Source organism: Atta colombica, unplaced genomic scaffold (assembly GCF_001594045.1).
Source record: "Atta colombica isolate Treedump-2 unplaced genomic scaffold, Acol1.0 scaffold151, whole genome shotgun sequence".
Taxonomy (NCBI): domain Eukaryota; kingdom Metazoa; phylum Arthropoda; class Insecta; order Hymenoptera; family Formicidae; genus Atta; species Atta colombica.
Window position 1 is genome coordinate 254,556 of NW_017259241.1, and position 20,809 is coordinate 275,364.

At 30.8% G+C, this 20,809-nt stretch overlaps 1 protein-coding gene and 1 pseudogene across 3 annotated transcripts in view; both read left to right on the forward strand.

Moving 5' to 3' along the window:
• The first annotated feature begins 1,344 nt into the window (after nucleotides 1-1,344).
• LOC108685356 lies at nucleotides 1,345-7,736 on the forward strand (annotated as a pseudogene).
• Nucleotides 7,737-11,614: 3,878 nt separating this feature from the next.
• LOC108685358 (rho GTPase-activating protein 18) overlaps nucleotides 11,615-20,809 on the forward strand; it is a 42,190-nt gene continuing 32,995 nt past the window's right edge. For 2 of the 3 annotated variants that reach the window (XM_018190110.1, XM_018190109.1), the window contains exon 1: nucleotides 11,615-11,960. Coding sequence is in view for 1 of the 3 variants with exons in the window: in XM_018190109.1 (XP_018045598.1) it covers nucleotides 11,951-11,960 (10 nt within the window). In the remaining 2 variants the exon portion in view is untranslated. The remainder of the gene's footprint in view (nucleotides 11,961-20,809) is intronic. The other variant, XM_018190112.1, reaches the window with a different exon arrangement.

A 20,809-nucleotide genomic window follows, 5' to 3' on the forward strand; every position in this document is an offset into this window, starting at 1 on the left:
AATATGAAATGCAGTTTTTCAATCTAATTGAATAAAAAAAGTTTTTATTTAAAAATGAACCATAAATGCTATTTAAATTATTCAAAATTATAAGTAAGAAATTTTTCGTTTTTTTAATCCAACTAAGTCCAAAAAAGTTGTAACGTAAAAATAATTGATTATTTTATGTTCTTTTTTGTTTCTCTTTGATTAGAAAATGAATGATCGATGTGAACACTCACAAACCAAATCGAACACAGTCCGAATATTAGGCTAATCACGGTGCGCGACATCGGCCAAGCGATAGATTGTCCGATACTTATCCAATGTTGTCTCAGTAATGTAAATTGTTTATATCTTTTAAATGATAATATTTTTATTATATCTATGTAATTTCATTACTGATTTAGCTGGATGTAATTGAAGTAATTAATTTCAGGTATAATTATTATAAATGTCTTAGGAAAATAAAATTTTTAATCCTTAAGTATTAATATTTTTTTTTTTTTTTCGAATATTAAACTAGTGTCAGATCCAATCCATTCAATCCATTTTCATGGATTTAAAGTAAGCATTCAACTGTGCATAACACAAAATCTAAACGAGATATCGCAAAAAATAAAAGAAAGTACATCCTTGAAAGAAAAATTACGTAAACAGGATATTGAAAACTCTGGCAAATAAGTCATCCATTGATAATCAGTCAAATCTTGTTCATGACAATCTAATGATTGACAGAATAGACTGACTACAGAGTCAGAAACAAAATCTATTATCGATAAGAGAAAGATATTTCTAAATGTGATAGAAAAAAGCGTGGAACAAACTACTTCGAAAAAACCTAAAACTGTTGCTGAGGAATTTTTAGTTTCTAACTACATGCAGTCGCAGAAATGCCAATCACAACGAAATGAAAATCACAACCAATAGGGAATCCCCGAATATCCTTGAACATGTTGCTAAAATAAGATCACGTGAAAGTATCTCTGAAAATATAAAGTCTTTCAAAGATAATAAAACAATATCTAAAATTATGTTGGAAGAAACTCAAGAGATCTCCTAATATGAGAACAAATAGAAATGTTTATCCTGGGAGATTCAATGTTAAATGAATCAGGCAGACAATTTATGATAATCAAGTCATAACACATGTCAATGATATAACTGCAGTAAAAATAATAGGAAAAATAAGTCAGCTCCAACCAAAAGATCGATTATTTAAGAAATTTTTGTAATTTGTGTAGTATTTTGTATTAATATTATTTTTTTAAGTGTTATTATTATAAAGTAAAGGTTTTTATGGAGCAAAGTCTTGCTGGTGTGATTAAACATTAATTGAAAAACTAATGTTCATTGTTAATAACAATGGATTTCTCAGATACGCAAGTTTATGAGAATGAAGATAATTTATTTACTGATTCACATGCATTAACGGAGGAAGAATCGTTACAGGTTAAATGTAATTAAATATGTTTTTTAACAGTAAAATGTAAAGTTGAAGAAAAAATGAAAGGAGGAAGGGACGAACGGAGGGACAAGAGAGAGAGAGAGAGAGAGAGAGAGAGAGAGAGAGAGAGAGTATATTTTATTATAGCGATTTTATATTATATTTGTTAAATTTTAAATATTTTTTATGTCTTAATGTTTGATATTGAATTATTTTCTAATATTTTATTTCATAAATAATACTTAATGCATAACGATTTAACAAAATATTATATATTTTGTTAAAAAATTTAGGTTGGAACATTAAGCATTAATTCCACTATCAGATTAAAAGAGGAATTACAACAATTGGTAGGTATTTAATATGTGCCACATTGTTGTTCGAAATCAGATAAGTTTCAGCATATTTTTTATTATTTTTATAAGAAATTAGTCGAGCATAATTTTTATAAGTTGGGCTTGAAGAAAAATATTCCTTTAGTTTTATAATAACATGCTATAATAATTTGATGTATAAAATTGAGTAATATTACATCCAAATAAAGTTTGAATAAAATGTTTAGTTTTTTCCTTGATATTATTTAAAGTTCTATTGATTTTGATTATGATGGATAGATTGTATCATCTTTTTTTTATTTTTTTTTATACTAAGTAACTTTTATAGTAAAATACTAATGAACAAGCATTTTTGATACCAAATATTAAAAAAAGTTTGTAACATTTTTTTCAGACTGTATCAAAACTACATGCACAAATTGAAGCTAACGGTCGAGAATCAACCTGGATGTGATCTGAGATCTTTCAACAAAACAAAGCTTAATAATGTAATCATTACGTATCTTAATTGTTAATAACTATATCGATGAAACTTTGGGTCATTTCATCATTTTGTTATGCAAACTATGTCATATAATCTCACATATGCAGACATATAACTAATTGATAGAGAAAGAATTATTCTTATTAAACTACATATGTGAAACATGCTTATACACATATAAATTATATAATTTCTTAATGCTTTATTTAAAATGACGTGACAAAAACATTGTGATAATTTTTAAGATTAATAGAATTTTTTCTTATTTTTACAATCAATACTACGACCCAATCGTTCGTATGTACTCGAGGATGGATGGAAGTGTTATTGAATTCGGAAGCGTGCGTGCAACTTATCGTATATACTGTCCAGCTAACGACGAAGTGACCAGAAATACTTGCACCATCACGAGAAAACTGCGAATATAATAATTCCTAATATGTCAGATTTATCACTCGTAAGTGCTTTATTCGCAATTAGCATGTAATATTTATTATGGACATGTAATATTTATCTCCTATTGATTGTATAATATTGGTGTTAATTGAACTAAAATTAAGAATATATTCATTTGCAGAATAATTCATCCAGTTTCGACAACGATGGAGCTATTATTTTTGGAACTCAGAAAGATGATGAAACTCGCAGTATCTTTCGATGACCGGAAATTCCGCAACAAAGTCCTCTCCAAGTATTAATAAAAAGAATATTTCCAAAAATGAGAGCAATGTTTCGCTAAGTACCATTGCATTGCACGTCTGATATTAATGTTAACGAGACTCAAGTTAGTATACATGAAGCAGAGATGCAAGGTGATCTTGTTGATATATCCAAGTATATTAAAATGAATGCTAAAAGTAGCAAGCAACTACCAAAACTAAATATTTGCGACAAAACAGTTGGCTCTGTAACAGATATAGAAACTCAGAATTGTCTAGACAATATTAAGGAAATGAAAACTCAAAAGGATAATATCAGTATTGGAAATGTAATGTCGAAGAAGTTTACGACGGATATTCATACTATGGAAACGCAATCTGATACTGACAACATTGATGAAAGAATTTCCACTCATGAAAAAGGCTCCTCTTAAGTAAATTTAAATGACACTCTCGAAGAAAATCTCAATGAAATGTTTGATGATGTAAATAACGATGTGAATAGCATTCACGAGTCGCCGTATATGTTGACGCAGTATTTGAAAAAAATTTTGGAATTGTCGCAAAGTGATGACTCTATTAATAAAGCCAACGATGATGATAGAGATACATGTAACGTGCCACAAAAGTAAACAGAAAAGAAACAGCATACGTCCCGTAGTCAACATTCACATAATTTACTGGAAATGAAATGAATACGAATTATGTAAATAATTCAGAGTTTGAATCTCAAAATTCAGATATTTATTTTTCTACTCTTCCTACAAAACGAAAGCAAAATATTTTAAAAAATTCACAAGAGTTCCCAGATTCTGTGAATGATAATGTAGAATCTCAAGAATCTAACAAGAGAAAAAAAAGGATCGCCACAAAACGCAAATCTGATTCAATAACGGAAACATTAAACGATAACAACAAAAATAAAATCATTTCAAGTGAGAATAAAAGAAGTCTTCGAAGTTCAAAATTGATGAAATATGATAATGAACCCACGAGGAAACGAGTCTTAGAAAGTGATCCAATCAAATTGAAAGTCGATGATGCAGAAGAGAAAACATTTGCAAACCTTACCCATCAGAAAATGATGGATAACGTGCGCAAATATTGGATACATTGTATGAGAGCGACGATGACATTCTAACGTGCTTATTAGCTATTAGAATATTAGGAACAAATCCAGCGAGTTCTTCTGCATTATCGACTGTGCATAGCACAAACTCTAAACGAGATATCGCAAGAATTAAAAAAAAAGAAAGTACATCCTTGAAAGGAAAATCATTACGTAAACAGGATATTTAAAACTCTGGCAAACACAATAAGTCATCCATTGATAGTCAGTCAAATCTTGTTCACGACTATCTAATGACTGACAGAATAGCAGCCCTAGTGGACACTTCTGAATCTGACGATTCCAGCGAATCCATGTATATACAATTCCAACAAATTGCAGATATAATGTTATGCAGATATAATGATATAATTAGTAATGAACATAATTGTCCGAAACGTAAAAAGAAAAGAAACAAGGAAAGTTCACCAAATATGTCGGAAAACCCAAAACAGAATATGGATGACTCGAAAAATTCGTGGATCAGTACAAGAATAACACGACATTCCAGCAAATAAAATGACGAGAGTCCACGTGATCTTCAGAAAGAAACTTTAAAGTATAGAAGTAACCAGCTATGAAGCAACCAGATCTACAGAGTCAGAAACAAAATCTATTATCGGTAAGAGAAAGATACTTCTAAATGTGATAGAAAAAAGCATGGAACAAACTACTACTTTGAAAAAACGTAAAACTGTCGCTGAGGAATGTCCAGTTTCTACACGCAGTCGCAGAAATGCCATGAAAATCACAACCGATAGGCAATCCCCGAATATCCTTGAACATGTTGCTAAAATAAGATCACATGAAAGTATCTCTGAAAATATAAAGTCTTCCGAAGGTAATAAAACAATATCTAAAACTACGTTGGAAGAAACTCAAGAGGTCTCCTTAAATATGAGAACAGATAGAAATATTTATCCTGGGAGATCCAATGTTAAACGCACCATGCAGCCAATTTATGATAATCAAGTCATAACACATGTTAATCATGTAACTGCAAGTGAAAATCATAGGAAAAATAAGCTAGCTCCAACCAAAGGGACAGAAACACAGATGAATCAGCAAAATTTCGAAAATTAATCCCTTAAAGAGCCTCAAGAGCCACTCAGATGGATCGCAAGAAGTTGAAAATATTATGGCAAGAGTTCCGAGTAATACACAGAATAAGAATTTATCAATTAGAGAAGATAGTAAAACAAAAATATTTAAAAGAAAATTGAGAACCAGAAGCAAGAAACAACAAAATCAGATACCGAAACAAATTCTGTTTTAACTGAGAGTAGTTTATCTATCTGAGATAGAAGACATTGATAATACGCAACTTGACAATGCTATAGCAAAAGCTAAACATAAAAGACATACTAAAAGTTCCACCTCTTTGCTGTTAGAAACGACAACCTCTTCACTGTTACAAGTTTTAATAAAAAGAAAGGAAGAAATATTTAAGAAGACTTCTTGTATTAAGAATTTTACAAGTTCACTTATTGATACTTCCACAGAAAACATAATTGGTGAAAGTAGCCAAAATAGTACTGAAAGTGACACTTTGATAAATTCTAGATCTTCACGATCAAGAACAGCAAGAAAGAAGACGAAGTCGAATCAAAATACTTGTAGACTAATTGAGAGAGTGCTTCAAGTCTAAATACAAGGAAACTACATCTCTTATTTTAACGCCTTCTAGAACAGGAGTATGTCGATTCTAATTCCACATCCGCAATGAAACATAAAGTTTTATTTACGAGTATACCAGGTGTATAAGCTTAAATCCGCTGTTTTTAGTCAGAAAAACACTTTTTTTTTCCTAGGAAGCAAAAACAAATTTATTCAAAGTACTTGCCCTCGCTAACTATACATTTTTCCCATCTTTCGGGCAATTTGTGTATACCACACCAAAAAAATTCCTCATCTTTCGAGGCAAACCACTCATCAAGCCATTTTCGGACGTCTTCGTAAGAATCGAAGTGCCACTCAGCAAGCGCGTGGCCCATCGATGAAAACAGGTGATAGTCAGAAGGTGCTAGGTCTGGTGAGTAAGCGGGATGGGGTAGCACTTCCCAGTTGAGTGTCTCCAAGTAGTTTTGGACCATTGTTGACGTTGTCGTGGAGGAAAATCAGTTTGTCTTTTCCGATAATGCGGCCTTTTTTCACGCACAGCACGATGCAATTTGATCAGTTGTTGGTAGTAGCGGTGAGCATTAACAGTTTCACCAGGTTTTAACAGCTCGTAATAGATGACACCCTCCTGATCCCACCAAACGCACAGCATCGTTTTCCGTCCGAAGTGATTTGGTCTTGAGGAAGATGTTGATGGTTGGGCGGGATCAACCCAAGATTTCTTGTGTTTAGGATTCTGAAACTAGATCCACTTTTCATCGCCTGTCACAATCCGATGCAGGAACGACTTTCTTTTTTGTCTGGCAAGCAGAATTTGGCATGTGTTTTGGCGTCGCTCCATCTGCCTATCGTTCAGTTCATGCGGCATCCATTTTCCGATCTTTTGAACCTTCTCCATGGCATGTAGCCGCATGGAAATGGCTGCTTGAGAAACACCCAATTGCTCGGCAAGCATTTTTTACGATTGGGTATCATCCTCGTCCAAAAGAGCTTGCAATTGATAGTCTTCAACCTTCCTGGGCCGATTTTCACGCTTCTTGTCACTCAAGTCAAAATTATCGTCATTGAACCAGCGAAACCAATCTCTGCACGTTGTTTCTGATAAAGCATTGTCGCCAAAGGCCTCCACAAGCTTCAATGCGATTCGGCAGCCGATTTCTTCAAATTGAAACAGAAAAGCAAAGCTTCCCGCATATGCTTTTTTTTTTTAGCAAAAAACTAGACCTGGTTACGAAAGAAAAAATATATGTTGTTGAAAAATATATGAAATTGCTGATGATGTGCACTGATTAATGTTGATAGATGTGAAACACATAAAAAAAAGTGTGTTGTGTGCCCAGGGTACACAGCTTTGTACGCTCACTAATCACCTATGAGCAAACAATGAATTTAAGCTTATACACCTGGTAACGGATGTAATGAAAAATTATAGTGAGATTGTTAAAACATTAGGTGAGTATAAATTTAAATAAATTATATTTAAATGAATAGATTTCTTCGCAGTAGTATTAACAGTTATTTTACTATTTGTTGACAATTTTTATTTTACAGGTGGAAGTGAAAGATTCGGCACAGTGCATCGTTTTAGATACTGATAAAGTTCGTCGAACATACAAATTTTTATGCGCGTTGGCAAAAAGTATACTCATAGTAGCGATCGATTGGTTAACCGAAAATAACACTAAGAAAGAATTTATAGATTGGGAAAAGCATATATTAAAAGATTTTGAAATCGAAATCAGTTATGATTTCAAACTGAGGGAGAATTTTGATAAAGCTGGAGAGAAAAAATGCTAGACAGCTATATCGTTGTATTGACGCTTAACGTCGAGCCACTACCTATAAAAGAATTAAAAATTAATATAGAAATATTTTTATATCAACTTATATAAAATTTATTTCTATTCTAATGTTCTAGTATACAAATATTTATATTTGTATTCTTATAGATATAATATTGTCTTGTAGAAGAAAAACTTTATTACGTCCACCGACTAAATGACTCGAAAGAGCGATGATTTTATCTCGTAAAGAAGATTTGCCAAACGAAATTGAAAATAAAGGAAAGGGAATTTCCAGAATCGAAACTTATATTAATAAATAGCATACTTACTTAAAAGTTTCATAAATAATATAAGTTCTAAGACATTGCATCTAATTTTTATTTACTAAAGATAATAACAATATGTAACAGTAGAATTAGTTTCTTTAATTAATAACCAAAATTAATTAATTAATAAATAAAATAATTAATAACAAAAATATGCATACTAAATCCGATATTCATAGTCAGTTCTTATTTCAACATTTAAGTAATGTCTTAAAATGCAGCTCTGTGATCGGTTTATTACATCTTAAGACTGTACCTAAGTTAGTAAATGTAAGAATTAAGTTAAATATAAGAATCGACTATGAATATTGATCTGAGTATTAACAGTTATTATGTCAACTTATATTTGACGAAATCTGTTTCCTGTGTGTCTTAAAATATCAATCAGGATAAATTCTATATCTTCTACCTTAACAGTTTTCAGTATTTTAGCAAGAAACTTTTTGCATTTGGTAAATCTTCTTTACGAGATAAAATCATCGCTCTTTTGGGCCATTTAGTCAGGGGATGTATATAATAGAGTTTTTCCTCTATAAAACGATATCTATAAGAATATAAATACGAATATTATATATTAGAATATAAATATTTTATATAAGTTGATAAAAAAATATTTCTATATTACCTTTTTTTTTATAGGTGGTAGCCGACGAGTAATATTACACTCGTTATAATCGTAAATAAACCTTTGTTTCATTGTGGATGATGTGTTACGGAATTTAGAAACGACATACTCCTGCGCGTTCTAGAAGGCATTAAAATAAGAGATGTAGTTTCCGTACTTATATTTTGTTGTTTCTTGTTTCTGGTTCTCAATTCTTTTTTAAATATTTTCATCTTACTATCTTTTCTAATTGATAAATTCTTATTCCGTGTATTCGGAGCTCTTGCCATAATACTTTCAACTTCTTACGATCCATCTAAATGACTCTTGAGGCTCTTTAAGGGATTAATTTTCGGAGTTTTGTTGATTCATCTGTGTTTCTGTCCCTTTGGTTGGAGCTAGCTTATTTTTTCCTACGATTTTCCCTTGCAGTTACATCATTGACATGTGTTATGACTGATTATCATAAATTGCCTGGTTCGTTTAACATTGGATTTCCCAGGATAAACATTTCCATCTGTTCTCATATTTAAGGAGACCTCTTGAGTTTCTTCTACATAGTTTTAGATATTGTTTTATCTTCGGAAGACTATATTTTCAAAGATACTTTCACATAATCTTATTTTAGCAACATGTTCAAGGATATTCGGGGATTGCCTATCGGTTGTGGTTTTCATGGCATTTCTGCGACTGCGTGTAGAAACTAGACATTCCTCAGCGATAATTTTACGTTTTTGCGAAGTAGTTAGTTCCAATTTTTATCTATCACAATTAGAGAGATCTTTCTTTTACCGATAATAGAATTTTGTTTCTGACTGTAGATCTGGTTGCTTCATAGCTGGTTACTTCTATACTTTTTAAAGTTTTTTTCTGAAAATCACGTGGACTCTCGTCATTTTGTTTGCTGAAATGTATTATTCTTGTACTGATCCACGAATTTTTCATTTCGTGATCCGTGAGAATGTAAGAACCAACCAACTATAGTCGAGTATTCCCCTGTTAGAGGAAATTCCACACTTGTATAGTCATATAATCATATGCATAAAGAAAATTATTCAATCACATTTCTGTCATAAAGACGAACATAAAATACGATGATTTTCTTTATGCATATATTTATACGGCTATGTAAGTTGTGTGGAATGGCCCTTACAGTCGAACGACAGGAGAATGCTCGACTGTAGTTGATTCCTACATTTCGATTAAATGCTCGGTGGAAACTAATGATCATAAGACGGGAAGCACATTCATGTATAATGCACAGTTCATAAGGAAATCATCCAATCAAAATTTTCCTTTTTCGTAAAATAGGATGAAAGGAAAGATTTTGGTTGGTTCGCTTATGCACTACGTATTATGCATTATGCAAAAGTTTCTGTCGCGGCTCTAAGATTGGAGTCCTATAAAGTTCTGTATTTGACATGTATCGCGAAACCGCGTAACCGCGTAACCAATCAATAATCAGTAAAACTCGGAAATCATAAGCGGATCGTTTCTAATTGGTTACACGGTTGCGGTTATGCAATACGTGGTAAATACACCTTGTGAGACTCCAGCCTGAGGCTGCTTTCACATGCAGCGTATCTTACGTTAGCGTAACTGGCATCAATTAATCAAATTGTATCAGGTACGCGCTAAACTAGTTAAGATGATTTGATTAGCTAATGCAAATTATGCTGACGTAATTTACGCTACATGTGAAAACAGTTTAAGACGTAAACTTAAGCCAATCAGAATATTGCTTTAGGTCTAACATACATGGAAAAAACTTATTCATAATCTCGTAATAAGATGAATTCAACCGGTTGAAAGGAATTATAATAAACTTATCCATAAGATGACCGGTCGCTTTATGGAAGTTTACTATTATTCTATTCCTAATAGAATACGTAAATCTAAAGCAGTATCCTAATTCATCGGCTCATCAGCTTAAGTTCATGTTTTAAAATTACTGACCCAGTTTACACCGAGGTTTTAATCCTGATCAAAATGTAAGAACCAACCAACTGCAGTCCAGCATTTTCCTGTCGTGTAACAAGAGAATACTTGGCTGTAGTTGGTTGATTCTGTTACAGAAATTTTGTGTGCGGCAGCCCTAATACCTATTTTACAATAGTGTTACAATTAAGTTGTAAACAGTAAGAAATTGGCCAATCACAGTTGAACATGACAAAAATAATTAACTACGATTTGTTATGGCTTAGATCCTGCCACCTTATTATAGAATAAAGAGCGTTTTTATGGGCCATAACCGTATGCTGTGCCATAATCTATAAAAATTGACCAAGAGCTCATCTTAGAGCCCAGATCCAAACAAGAATGGATTAAAATGGATTAAAATTTTTTTAATGCTTTAAATTCATGAAAATGAATTGAATGGATTGAAACAGATTGGATCTGAACTGACACTAGCCGTACTTATTTTGTAATAAAACTTCAAAAATCGTCAAGAAAATCGTTTTGAAAAAAATTATAACTTAAGTCTAAATAAAAATCATAAATCTATTATTGATATGCTAAATTATAAGAATTGAATGGAAGACTGTAATGCATTCTGGTAGTGCTATGAAACTAAACTGCGTTCCAACAAGTACTTTACACAATGGAGCACAGTGTAATGTCTCTGTGTCCTAGCTAGAAAACAGCCGATGTCTACGATATGACTAATGTATATCGTTTTCGGCTCGATCGGATTTACACCAACTTGGGTTAGAAAATGCTTCGCTATTGGTTGACGTTATACGCTCTACCAATGGAGAGCACAAAACATCATTACTTCAATTCAGGTTAGTGCAAATTCGATCGGGCCGAAAACGTTATAGAAATGCCTTAAAATTTAAGCATCAGACTAGCTCAAGCAACAAGTTTATGACATGTGACGTCTACGGCTGCGGTCCACTTGATGGCACAAACTTAATAATACAAATGCTTTGAAGCATTTTTTGATTATTATATTAATAAAAAAATTCTTTCTTCCAATTGATCAATCAAAAGCTTCAAAATATTTGTAAATAGTACGATATGACAATGTAGAATTGCCTGGATATAAGAAGAATAATCTACTATTGATCAGTTTTCTACGACTTAAGACTCTACGATACGATTTTTATTGGGCATATTCAGCAGACTCAACAGTTAAGTGAGTGCTCACTGTTATTGATATATTCTTTTAGTTCATCTAATTACAATTTTAACTCTAGAAGAATACCAATAACAGCGAGTGCTCAATTAAGTCCGCTGAATGCGCACATTGTAGACACCGCATTCGGCGACATGAGCGCTTCCAATCGGCGACAGCATCTCTGAAAAATCTGGCAACTCTGGATTCTGGAAATGCGTCGCAAGCAGTTGCTAGTAAGTCATCTGATCAGACAAGATTTGTTATTTAGATCTGTTAATTCTAATCGATTCGACTCCGAAGACAGACTTAAGACCATTTTCGAAAAAGATTTGATTCAACATATACTTTACTCTTCATTTTCGTTTAATGTTTTCAACGGAATGTTCGCTGTTTTTGAGTGCATTAAAATTTGGAAGTCGCACCCACATAATATGCGTGTATAATAGTGTATATAAACTATGATATACAAATTTATACGTAAAAATGAATAATCGTAAGTGTATCTTGCAATTTGTTTGTGAAATGTGATGAAATATGTTGCTCGACATCACTCAAGAATTGTCGTGAATAATTGAGTGTGCTCTTTTTGTTGATTGATCATTCGATAAAATTCCCATGAAAAACTCGTTGGACCATTCAATTTTCTTCCTAATTTTGATGGCAAATAATGTGAATGTATTGTCTGTCGTCGTGACGTAAATCCTCACATTTGAACACATGAAAAAATATTTGCTTTTATGTTTATTTGACAAATCTCATTTTTGTCAATTTCGTAATAGAACATCCTGTATATTCCTTTAAAAGGAAAACTTAATCAATAATTCATTTTTTGTGTTTGAATAAAATGACGTAGATGTAACTAACAAAACATCAATTTTGGGATGTGAATTAATAATCAAAGGCTTAGACTTTCAAAAAATGGAAGACAATAAAGACATAAGCAGTAAGCAATTCGAGCAATTATAGTAGAGACATATGGTCTGTTTTCTGTACTAGACTTTTCTGCATTAGAACTCTCTTGTTTTTCACAAATATTAAATAAATATTAAATATATACCTACCTCATTTTAATTTCTAAAAAATGTACATTAGTTCAGCCACAGAAAATTAATCTATAAGATAATGACAATATTAAATACAAAATACAATATTAAATCCAAAATGTTGATTTACTTATTGCTTATGTCTTGCTGCTTGAATCATTTTGAATGCTTTATAGGCTTTCTATAAGCTTCAATAAGCTATTACTTAAGTGAGGCATAAGAAATTAATCAATCACAATTGAATGTAAGAAAAATAACCGATTATGATTGGTCAATTTCATGGATAAGATTTAAAGCTTAAGCAATGTCTTATTGTAGAAAATCCATTAATGAACTTTTTATAATAAGCTGTTATCTAATCTTTAAATCTTAAGTCATAAGAAATTGACCAATTAGTCGATCATTGTTTATAGTTGTGACTATATTTGTACAGCGTGATTTCACCAAAGTTATAACATCGATGTTATAAAACTAGCCTATCACAATTACTCCATTTTTCAGGAATAGTTATAATTGACTAGCTTCATAATATCTATATTATAATTTTGGCATAAACCAAGCCATTTATATGTAGTCTATGATTGATTAACTTTTTATGGCTTAAAATTTAGTTAATGGCTTATTGTAGAAATCTTATTATGATCGTGGCACATAAAAAAATAAGCAGTAAGCAGTAAGCGAATTGGCCAATTATAGTAAAGACCATAAGGCCATAATGTAAGTAGTAATCGATTCAACATGTTGATTTTCTTACTATTTATTGCTTATTTTTTTAATTATTATTGCTTAGTTTTTTGCGTACCATGATTATAACATTATATTCCAAACGGAGTTATTTTGGTTTTTTTTCTTAAATGTTAGCAGCCATTTAACTATAGTAGTATTTTGTATTGGCAAAACTGGTATACACTCAGAGCATTTTAAAGCTGTTGTATAAATCGACGTATAAGAGAAGCAGACTTTCAAAATGTTTTGTCCAAAATTTCATTTTTTTAGTTAGAGATGGCATTATGTTTAGTATTGGATAACTTGTACAAGGTCCGGCCGAATAATATGTAAAAGCGGGCACGACGTGATTCCTTATGAAAAAATAAAAAAAAACATGGAACAAAATTTTTCGATTTTCTGCTTAGTTTTCAAAAAAATTGAGTTTGAAAATCCACTGCATACGTATGCTGTTGCTGCTAAGCTACAGTTCGTCGAACGACGTTTAAAGCAAGTTTGTTGCGACAGCCAATCTGAAGCTTGCATTTTGAAATCAACATATATTGATTGTCGCAACAAACTTGCGATCAGCTTGCAACTAATGTAGAACCGACTTAATATTTATAAACAACTCTTTACGATCTATGATGTCGAACAGTCATGTCAGGTTTCATTCAAATATTATATATTAACAGTAATCCTCGAATTAGTGCAGCATCACTGTCTTATCAGTATAACGTTTAAGATAGGACCATTCATCTCATATTGCGTGATAATAGAATGCATCCGTACCATTTAACATGAGTGCATGCGTTATCAGAACGTGACTCTATACAACGAATGGCATTTTCATATTTTTATTTGAACGACATAACAGTAACCTAGTTTCCACGAAGGATTTAAACCGGATTAGAATGTAAGAACCAATCAATTACAGTCGAACAACAGGGAAATGTTCGACTGTAATTGGTTAGTTTTTTTTCTGATCCGGTTTAAACCCTCAGTGGAAACTGATCCACAATTTACATCTTTATTTTATGGACAGATGAGGCACAATTCATGATTCATGAGAGATGGTACTGTTAATATCCATAATACACATGTGTGGTCTTCTCAAAATCCATATGCAACGCGAGAATTCACTCATTTCCAACATAGGTTTAATGTGAATGGGCTAATCGATAATTGGACTTTTTGCCGCATATTCTAACGGGAGGAAGATATTTACATTTTCTTTGCGATGATTTGTCAGAATGATTTGTTAGATGACGTGCTTGTTAATATTCGGGAACGATTGATCTTTCAGCAGGATAATTTTTTCAGCAGGACTTTTTTTTTTAATTTATCGATTCCTTACACATTCCCGAAGTTTTGACATTTAAACACTCTGTATATCAGGTATTCAAAATAAAGCGATATAAATTTTTATCTTGGAAACATTATTAAGAAATTGTTCAGACAAAAGTTGTAGGATTCAAAAAGGTGTATTTACTAATCTGATCGGTTTGATATTGAGTTGCCAAGGTTACATCGATTTTTTTAAATGGAACACCCTATTTCTGTTTCCAGAATCCAATAGCTGATGTCAAAAGTTTTCCAAAACGCTATAAGAAAATATTTTTTCATTAACTATTGTATTTTTTGAGTTATAGTGTTTGAAAGTTACAGTATCGCCAGCGTTAGCATTATTCAAGGTGTTCGACCGACGGCTAAAATCTCTTGATGTTATTTAGGATATATCCTGGATAACATTTATCAAGATCAAGGCTGGAGATTCCTTTTATTTTCATTTTTGCACTAAAAATTCATTTTTATATAAAAATGAAAAGAGGTACAATGACTTTGACTTTGATGGTCTTAACGGACATTCAAGAGGTTTTAACCGTCGGACACCTTGGATAATGCTAACGCCAGCGTTACTGTAACTTTCAAGCATCATAACTCGAAAAGTATTCAATAAAAAATAACTTTATTATAGTGTTTTGGAAAGTTCTCGGTATCGGTTATTAGATTCTAGAATCAAAAATAGAATGTTCTATTTTAAAAAATCGACATGACATTGATCTGACCTTGGTGACCAACCAAGATCAAACTGATAAGATCATATCGAAATAAATTCTTTTTGAATCCTATAACTTTTATCAGAACAATTTTTCTTAATAATGCCGTTTCAGAAATAAAAATTTGTAACGCTTTATTTTGAACATTCGGTATTATATAATTTATATATATTTGTATTATTAATATATAATTGCATATAATCACATAGTTATATAATATATAATTTTATCATGTATTATATGTATATTATACAGTACGTTAGTTTATTATGTCATTTTATTAATTTTAAACACATTAATTTTATATTATTAATTTTAAACACATTGAAAATGTTAATTTTATTGAACAGAATTTTATTTGTTCATTTGACTTATCTTTTTTATATTTACTATGATCTTGCAGTACCTAATTGATATTTTAAATATTTTTCGCGTCACACAAGATATATTTCTTGATTTCATCTCGTATATTTTGATTCCATATTTTGACAGCTTCATAATTGCTTGTTAAACACATCCATATGCCCGTATCGAAGTACAGATTGATGGCTACGATTAATGGTTCTATTTCAGCCAATTACGATGGACTCGCATCTACTTGTAATTGGTTGAAGTAGAACCAAGCAACCGTCAATTGTAATCGTCAATTCATAGTCTGACATAGGCAATAGATAGTGGATCGCACTCTGAACAATTTTGCGAAAACCATCAACACCATGGTTTTCTGAAAACTATCAAAAGAAAAGTAACAATCTCTGTGTCCACGACTGTACGGTTGTGGTCAAGGCCCTTATTCTTGAAAAGTATCGTATACTTATAAAAAACTAGAAAAATACTATAGTATGCGCATAAAACTTATAGTAAATAGAAGGGGAATACGAACATTAAACGATAGAAATATCTTTCTATCCTGCTCAATGACTGTTCTTTATTCTTTATCTATTCGATTTTTTTGTTCTTCTTTCTCAGTGACTGTTCACTTACGCAGAAAGAAGAAAAATCACTGAGCAGGAATACAATCTTCTGTCTCTCAGATGTTGCTCACACTTTCCTCACTGCTTGGATAGGTTATTCGTTCCAATACTATAAGTTCTATGAGTATGCATTATGTATAGCATTTCACTCATTTTTCATATGTAATACTTTTCGAGAATAGAAGCCCAGAACGGTTGCAACACTTTTTTTTATGAGTTTCGGAATGTACAAAATATTACGAGAATGCGAATCTCTGCGTCTAGTGACCACTGAAATATTACTGGAACAAGTGCGATCCTATGCTGCATTTGTTAAGAGTGATCCGAGAGAGAGTATTCTAAGTAGTCTTCATCTTTTTCTAACCTATATTCAGTTATAATTGCGCGTGTGCAGTAGACGGTATTGCACATGCGCAATCAGCTAAGTATAAATTAGAAAAGAATAAAGATACCACTTGAAATGCTCTTTGTTGGATCGTAAAACTAGTACCAGCGCTCATTCCAGTAGTATTATATTTCAGCTAGTAAATGAGGTTTAGAGTATCTATCAGAAGAATCGTATACCTAGAAGAATATATTAGAGAAGTAGGCAAACATAAATATAATGTCTCAATATATAAGTTTTATAAAATTATTTATAATTATAATTTATAATTAAAATCTTATAATTTTTTGTTATTAAGAAAATTTAACATCCCATTAATTTTGATAATAAAATTAATAACATTGAAATTGAATTAATACATTGATTCAATATATGGAACGTTTAATGTATGAAGTACATAAAAATATAGATATTAATATATATTTAACATTAAAAGTTTTTATCTTCAGTAAACTTGCGTTATAAATAAAATATGAAATAAAATCACTATTTTAATCATTAAGTCTTTTATTGCAGTAAGATTGATCATGGAATTTACTGCAAAAATCCGTCAGATTTTTCTTAATAAATCTTTGCAGTATTTTAAAATAGTAAGGTAGTTATTAACATTATTATTAAATTGATGATCATTAATATTATTATTTTAACTTTAGTTCATAAATGCTGATTGCATTTCAAGTTGGAGTAACAGTAATCAGTATGCAATTTATATAACTGGAAGAGTAGTCATCTACTGCAACAAAAGAATTAATGATTTAATGAAATAGTGATTTTATTTTATATCATATTTTTATTATTACGGAAATTTGCTGAAAATAAGAACTTTTTAATATTAAATATATATTACTATATTCTTATGTATTTAATGTTAAATGTTTCATATTAAATATATTCAATTAATGTAATTCAATTTTAATATCAATCGTTATTAATTTTATTATCAAAATTAATCGTTAGCTATCTTAAATTCTATCTTAAATTCTAATAATACAAAATTCTAGGATTTAACAAAATATAATTCTATTTTATAATAAAAAATTTTATAAAATAGAATTATAAATATTGAAACATTCAATATTGTATACCTATTTCTCTAATACACTCGATATGTGAGTTTTCTGACAAGTACAAGCTTCTAAGAGAGCGTTTATATTAGCTGCCGTATGTTGTATACCGTAATTTATAAAAATTAACTAATCAATAAAATATTCTTCTCTTATTTGACGATAAGAAGGGAATATTTGAAGATGATTGGTCAATTTTTATAGTTTACGATATACGACATACGGTTACGCTCCTTTAATCTCACTGCAGTTCATGCACTTCACTAGACGCAGAGGTTCACATCCTCGTAATATTTGTGTGTTCTGAAATCCATAAAAAAAAATGTTGTAATTACCGATCTATAAGGTCCTGCACACAACAGAAGGAATAAGGAACTAGGAATAAAGAATAAATGATTTTAAGAAATCCTATTAGAAATCGGATAGATTGGAATATAACGGTTTCTGATAGATTGAAATCGTTTATTCTTTATTCCTAATTCCTTATTTCTTCTATTGTGCTTCTCACATTCAACTATGATTGGTCGATTTTTGTCTCCTTAATCAACTACTGTTATTGCCCATTGTAAACCATAACGTGCATAATATAACTGACCGTGCCATGCTAATGCATTTTGAAAGAGTGTGAAAAACATTGACGAGATAACATGATATTTGGCGGATATACATTTCTCTTTTTAACTGCATATGCGCAGAAAATAACGTAATGTTTCATTCAGTTAAAAGTTAAATTCACTTTCTTTTTAATTATGTAGCTACCATGATTCTTACTTCAATATACTACAATTATTATACTACAATTATTGTTTTCATTTCATGTATTTTATTCTATTATGTAATTTATTTTATTCATACAATGCTTCATACAATGCTTTCGTTTTAAATCATTCACACATCTATCTCTATTTACAGATACTTTAAAACCTTCCAACTTGATTATGCGATAAAGAAAAGTATACCGCGATTTGTTGACTCTCTCGACACGCATTTTGGCGGCCAGAATGTTTCCTTATTCAGTTATATTCAAAGAGGTTTTATATATATAGACAAGACATAGGGGCTCTTGTAAATGAAAATGTTAGACAGTAGAAAAGGAAAGAATACAGAATGACCAGCTTTATCTTTGTCTAATGTTGCGCCGCGCATAGAACTTTGAAAGCTGAGTGAGGCAGCATCGATATATTGCTCTCCTGAAATCTTCCCATCTAATAGTAAAAATCATTAGTGTATGCGCGATGATTAAACAAGGATGTTGATGCCATCTCCAGAGAGAATCAAGAAAGAGTGGAGCGGATATGATTTTATGGTGATTCTCTTTTCTAATTGGTCTCACTATGTCTAGTGCATTTCCGCAAATATGCATATGTGTATATGTACATATATGTCGTACACACAATACTGATGCGGTACAATACTAGTGTGCAGCACCGAATGTTCCATCACACTCCTACCATATCTCCTACTGACTTCAACGATGCATTAAACATAGCGACTTTCAGGTGAATCCGCTTCACTCTCCCTTAATTTTTTCTGGCCATCTCGTTTTCTTTTTATTCGTTTTTTCGCATTCTTAACTGGCTAAGACCCTACTCTACATATAACCTATTTAGTATTATAGTTTAGTGCAAACTATTCTGACACTGACGAGATACTATTAAAGATCGTCAACTCTGAGCAAATTTTTGGCAGTATAAAAAAAGCAAGAACTTGGAGATAATTGAAGAACGCTGACATTATCGACAATTGATATAAATTTGCTATTATTAACATAAATATTTGGTTAATACATTATTAAGGGAGAACATTCACGCAAAAATCAATTATCAATAATCTTTCATTAAAAATTTTGAAAATATGTACGTTTATATTATTTGTATGCTGAATTGAATGGGGCAAAAATAAATTAATAATAAAATTTTTTTCTATTTTTTTTTGAAAAAAATTTGATAAAAAATAATTAGATCTGGTAATCTCCATACCCTTATTTATTGGGTATCCCTCATATAATATGTAGGAAAAAATGAATCAAAAAGTTACTTTTCTCGCTATTATAAAGTTTTCCTTGAAAAATAAATTTTTATTTTTTTCAATATCCGTGTTTAACACAAAATACTTGTAGTTTGTGTTAAACATAACTTTGAAATGTATATAAAAAGATTTGAAACAAAAAATACTTGCGTGATTGATATTTCTACAGTTTCAGACACAGAACTAAAAATATATTACTAGTTATATTATAAATATATATAAAATGATATTACGTGACTGAATAAATTCAATTATCTCATTAAAAATCAACATAATTTGACTGATAAATAATAAATAAACATATCTATTGTACATACTTGCAATATAAGATTTATAATATACAGTCACAAGAGCAACACAGGAACAACTTCTTTCTTGTAAGGAAGCCAATAATGTTAGTCAAACTAAAAGATAATTAAAGACTAAATTAATGAACATATTTAGATAAAAGAAAAAAATCGGTTTTCCAATTATTATTGATCATCGCATTAATCACAATCATAATTTTAATTGGAAAGAAGTCAAAATTTCAGATAATGGATCCTCTTATAATAAGAGATTAATTTCTGAAATGGTCCATATTAAAAGACAAAGACAGAGTTTGAATAAACAAATTGATACAGAATTTCTATTAGAATTCTATCTTCAAATTATCAATCATTTTCCTCTTTGTTAGATCTTTCTTCTTTCCTTAGTTATTTTTTAGTCCTTTTTCTAAATCCCTTCCATACTTATTCTCTACTTTTCTATTTCACCCATTATATAAAGGCAAAGATATGCTCGTGCATATGTTCACATCCACTCAGATTTGTTAACAAGTGTACGTCATCATTGTGCGATAAATTTGAACGTGTAATTTCAAGCATGCTTTCCTTTCAGGGTTTGAATTGCATGTTATAGGGTTTAGGAAATTACTTCATAAGTTACCTTTTAAGTTATTTCATATGCATTTATTGTACAAATTGAGTATAATAAATCATTTTTTACATTTTACTATTTATTTTAATTTCATATAATTTTTTGTACTCAAATACATAAATAACTTATTAAGTAACTTTTACATAATTAAATATATATATATAT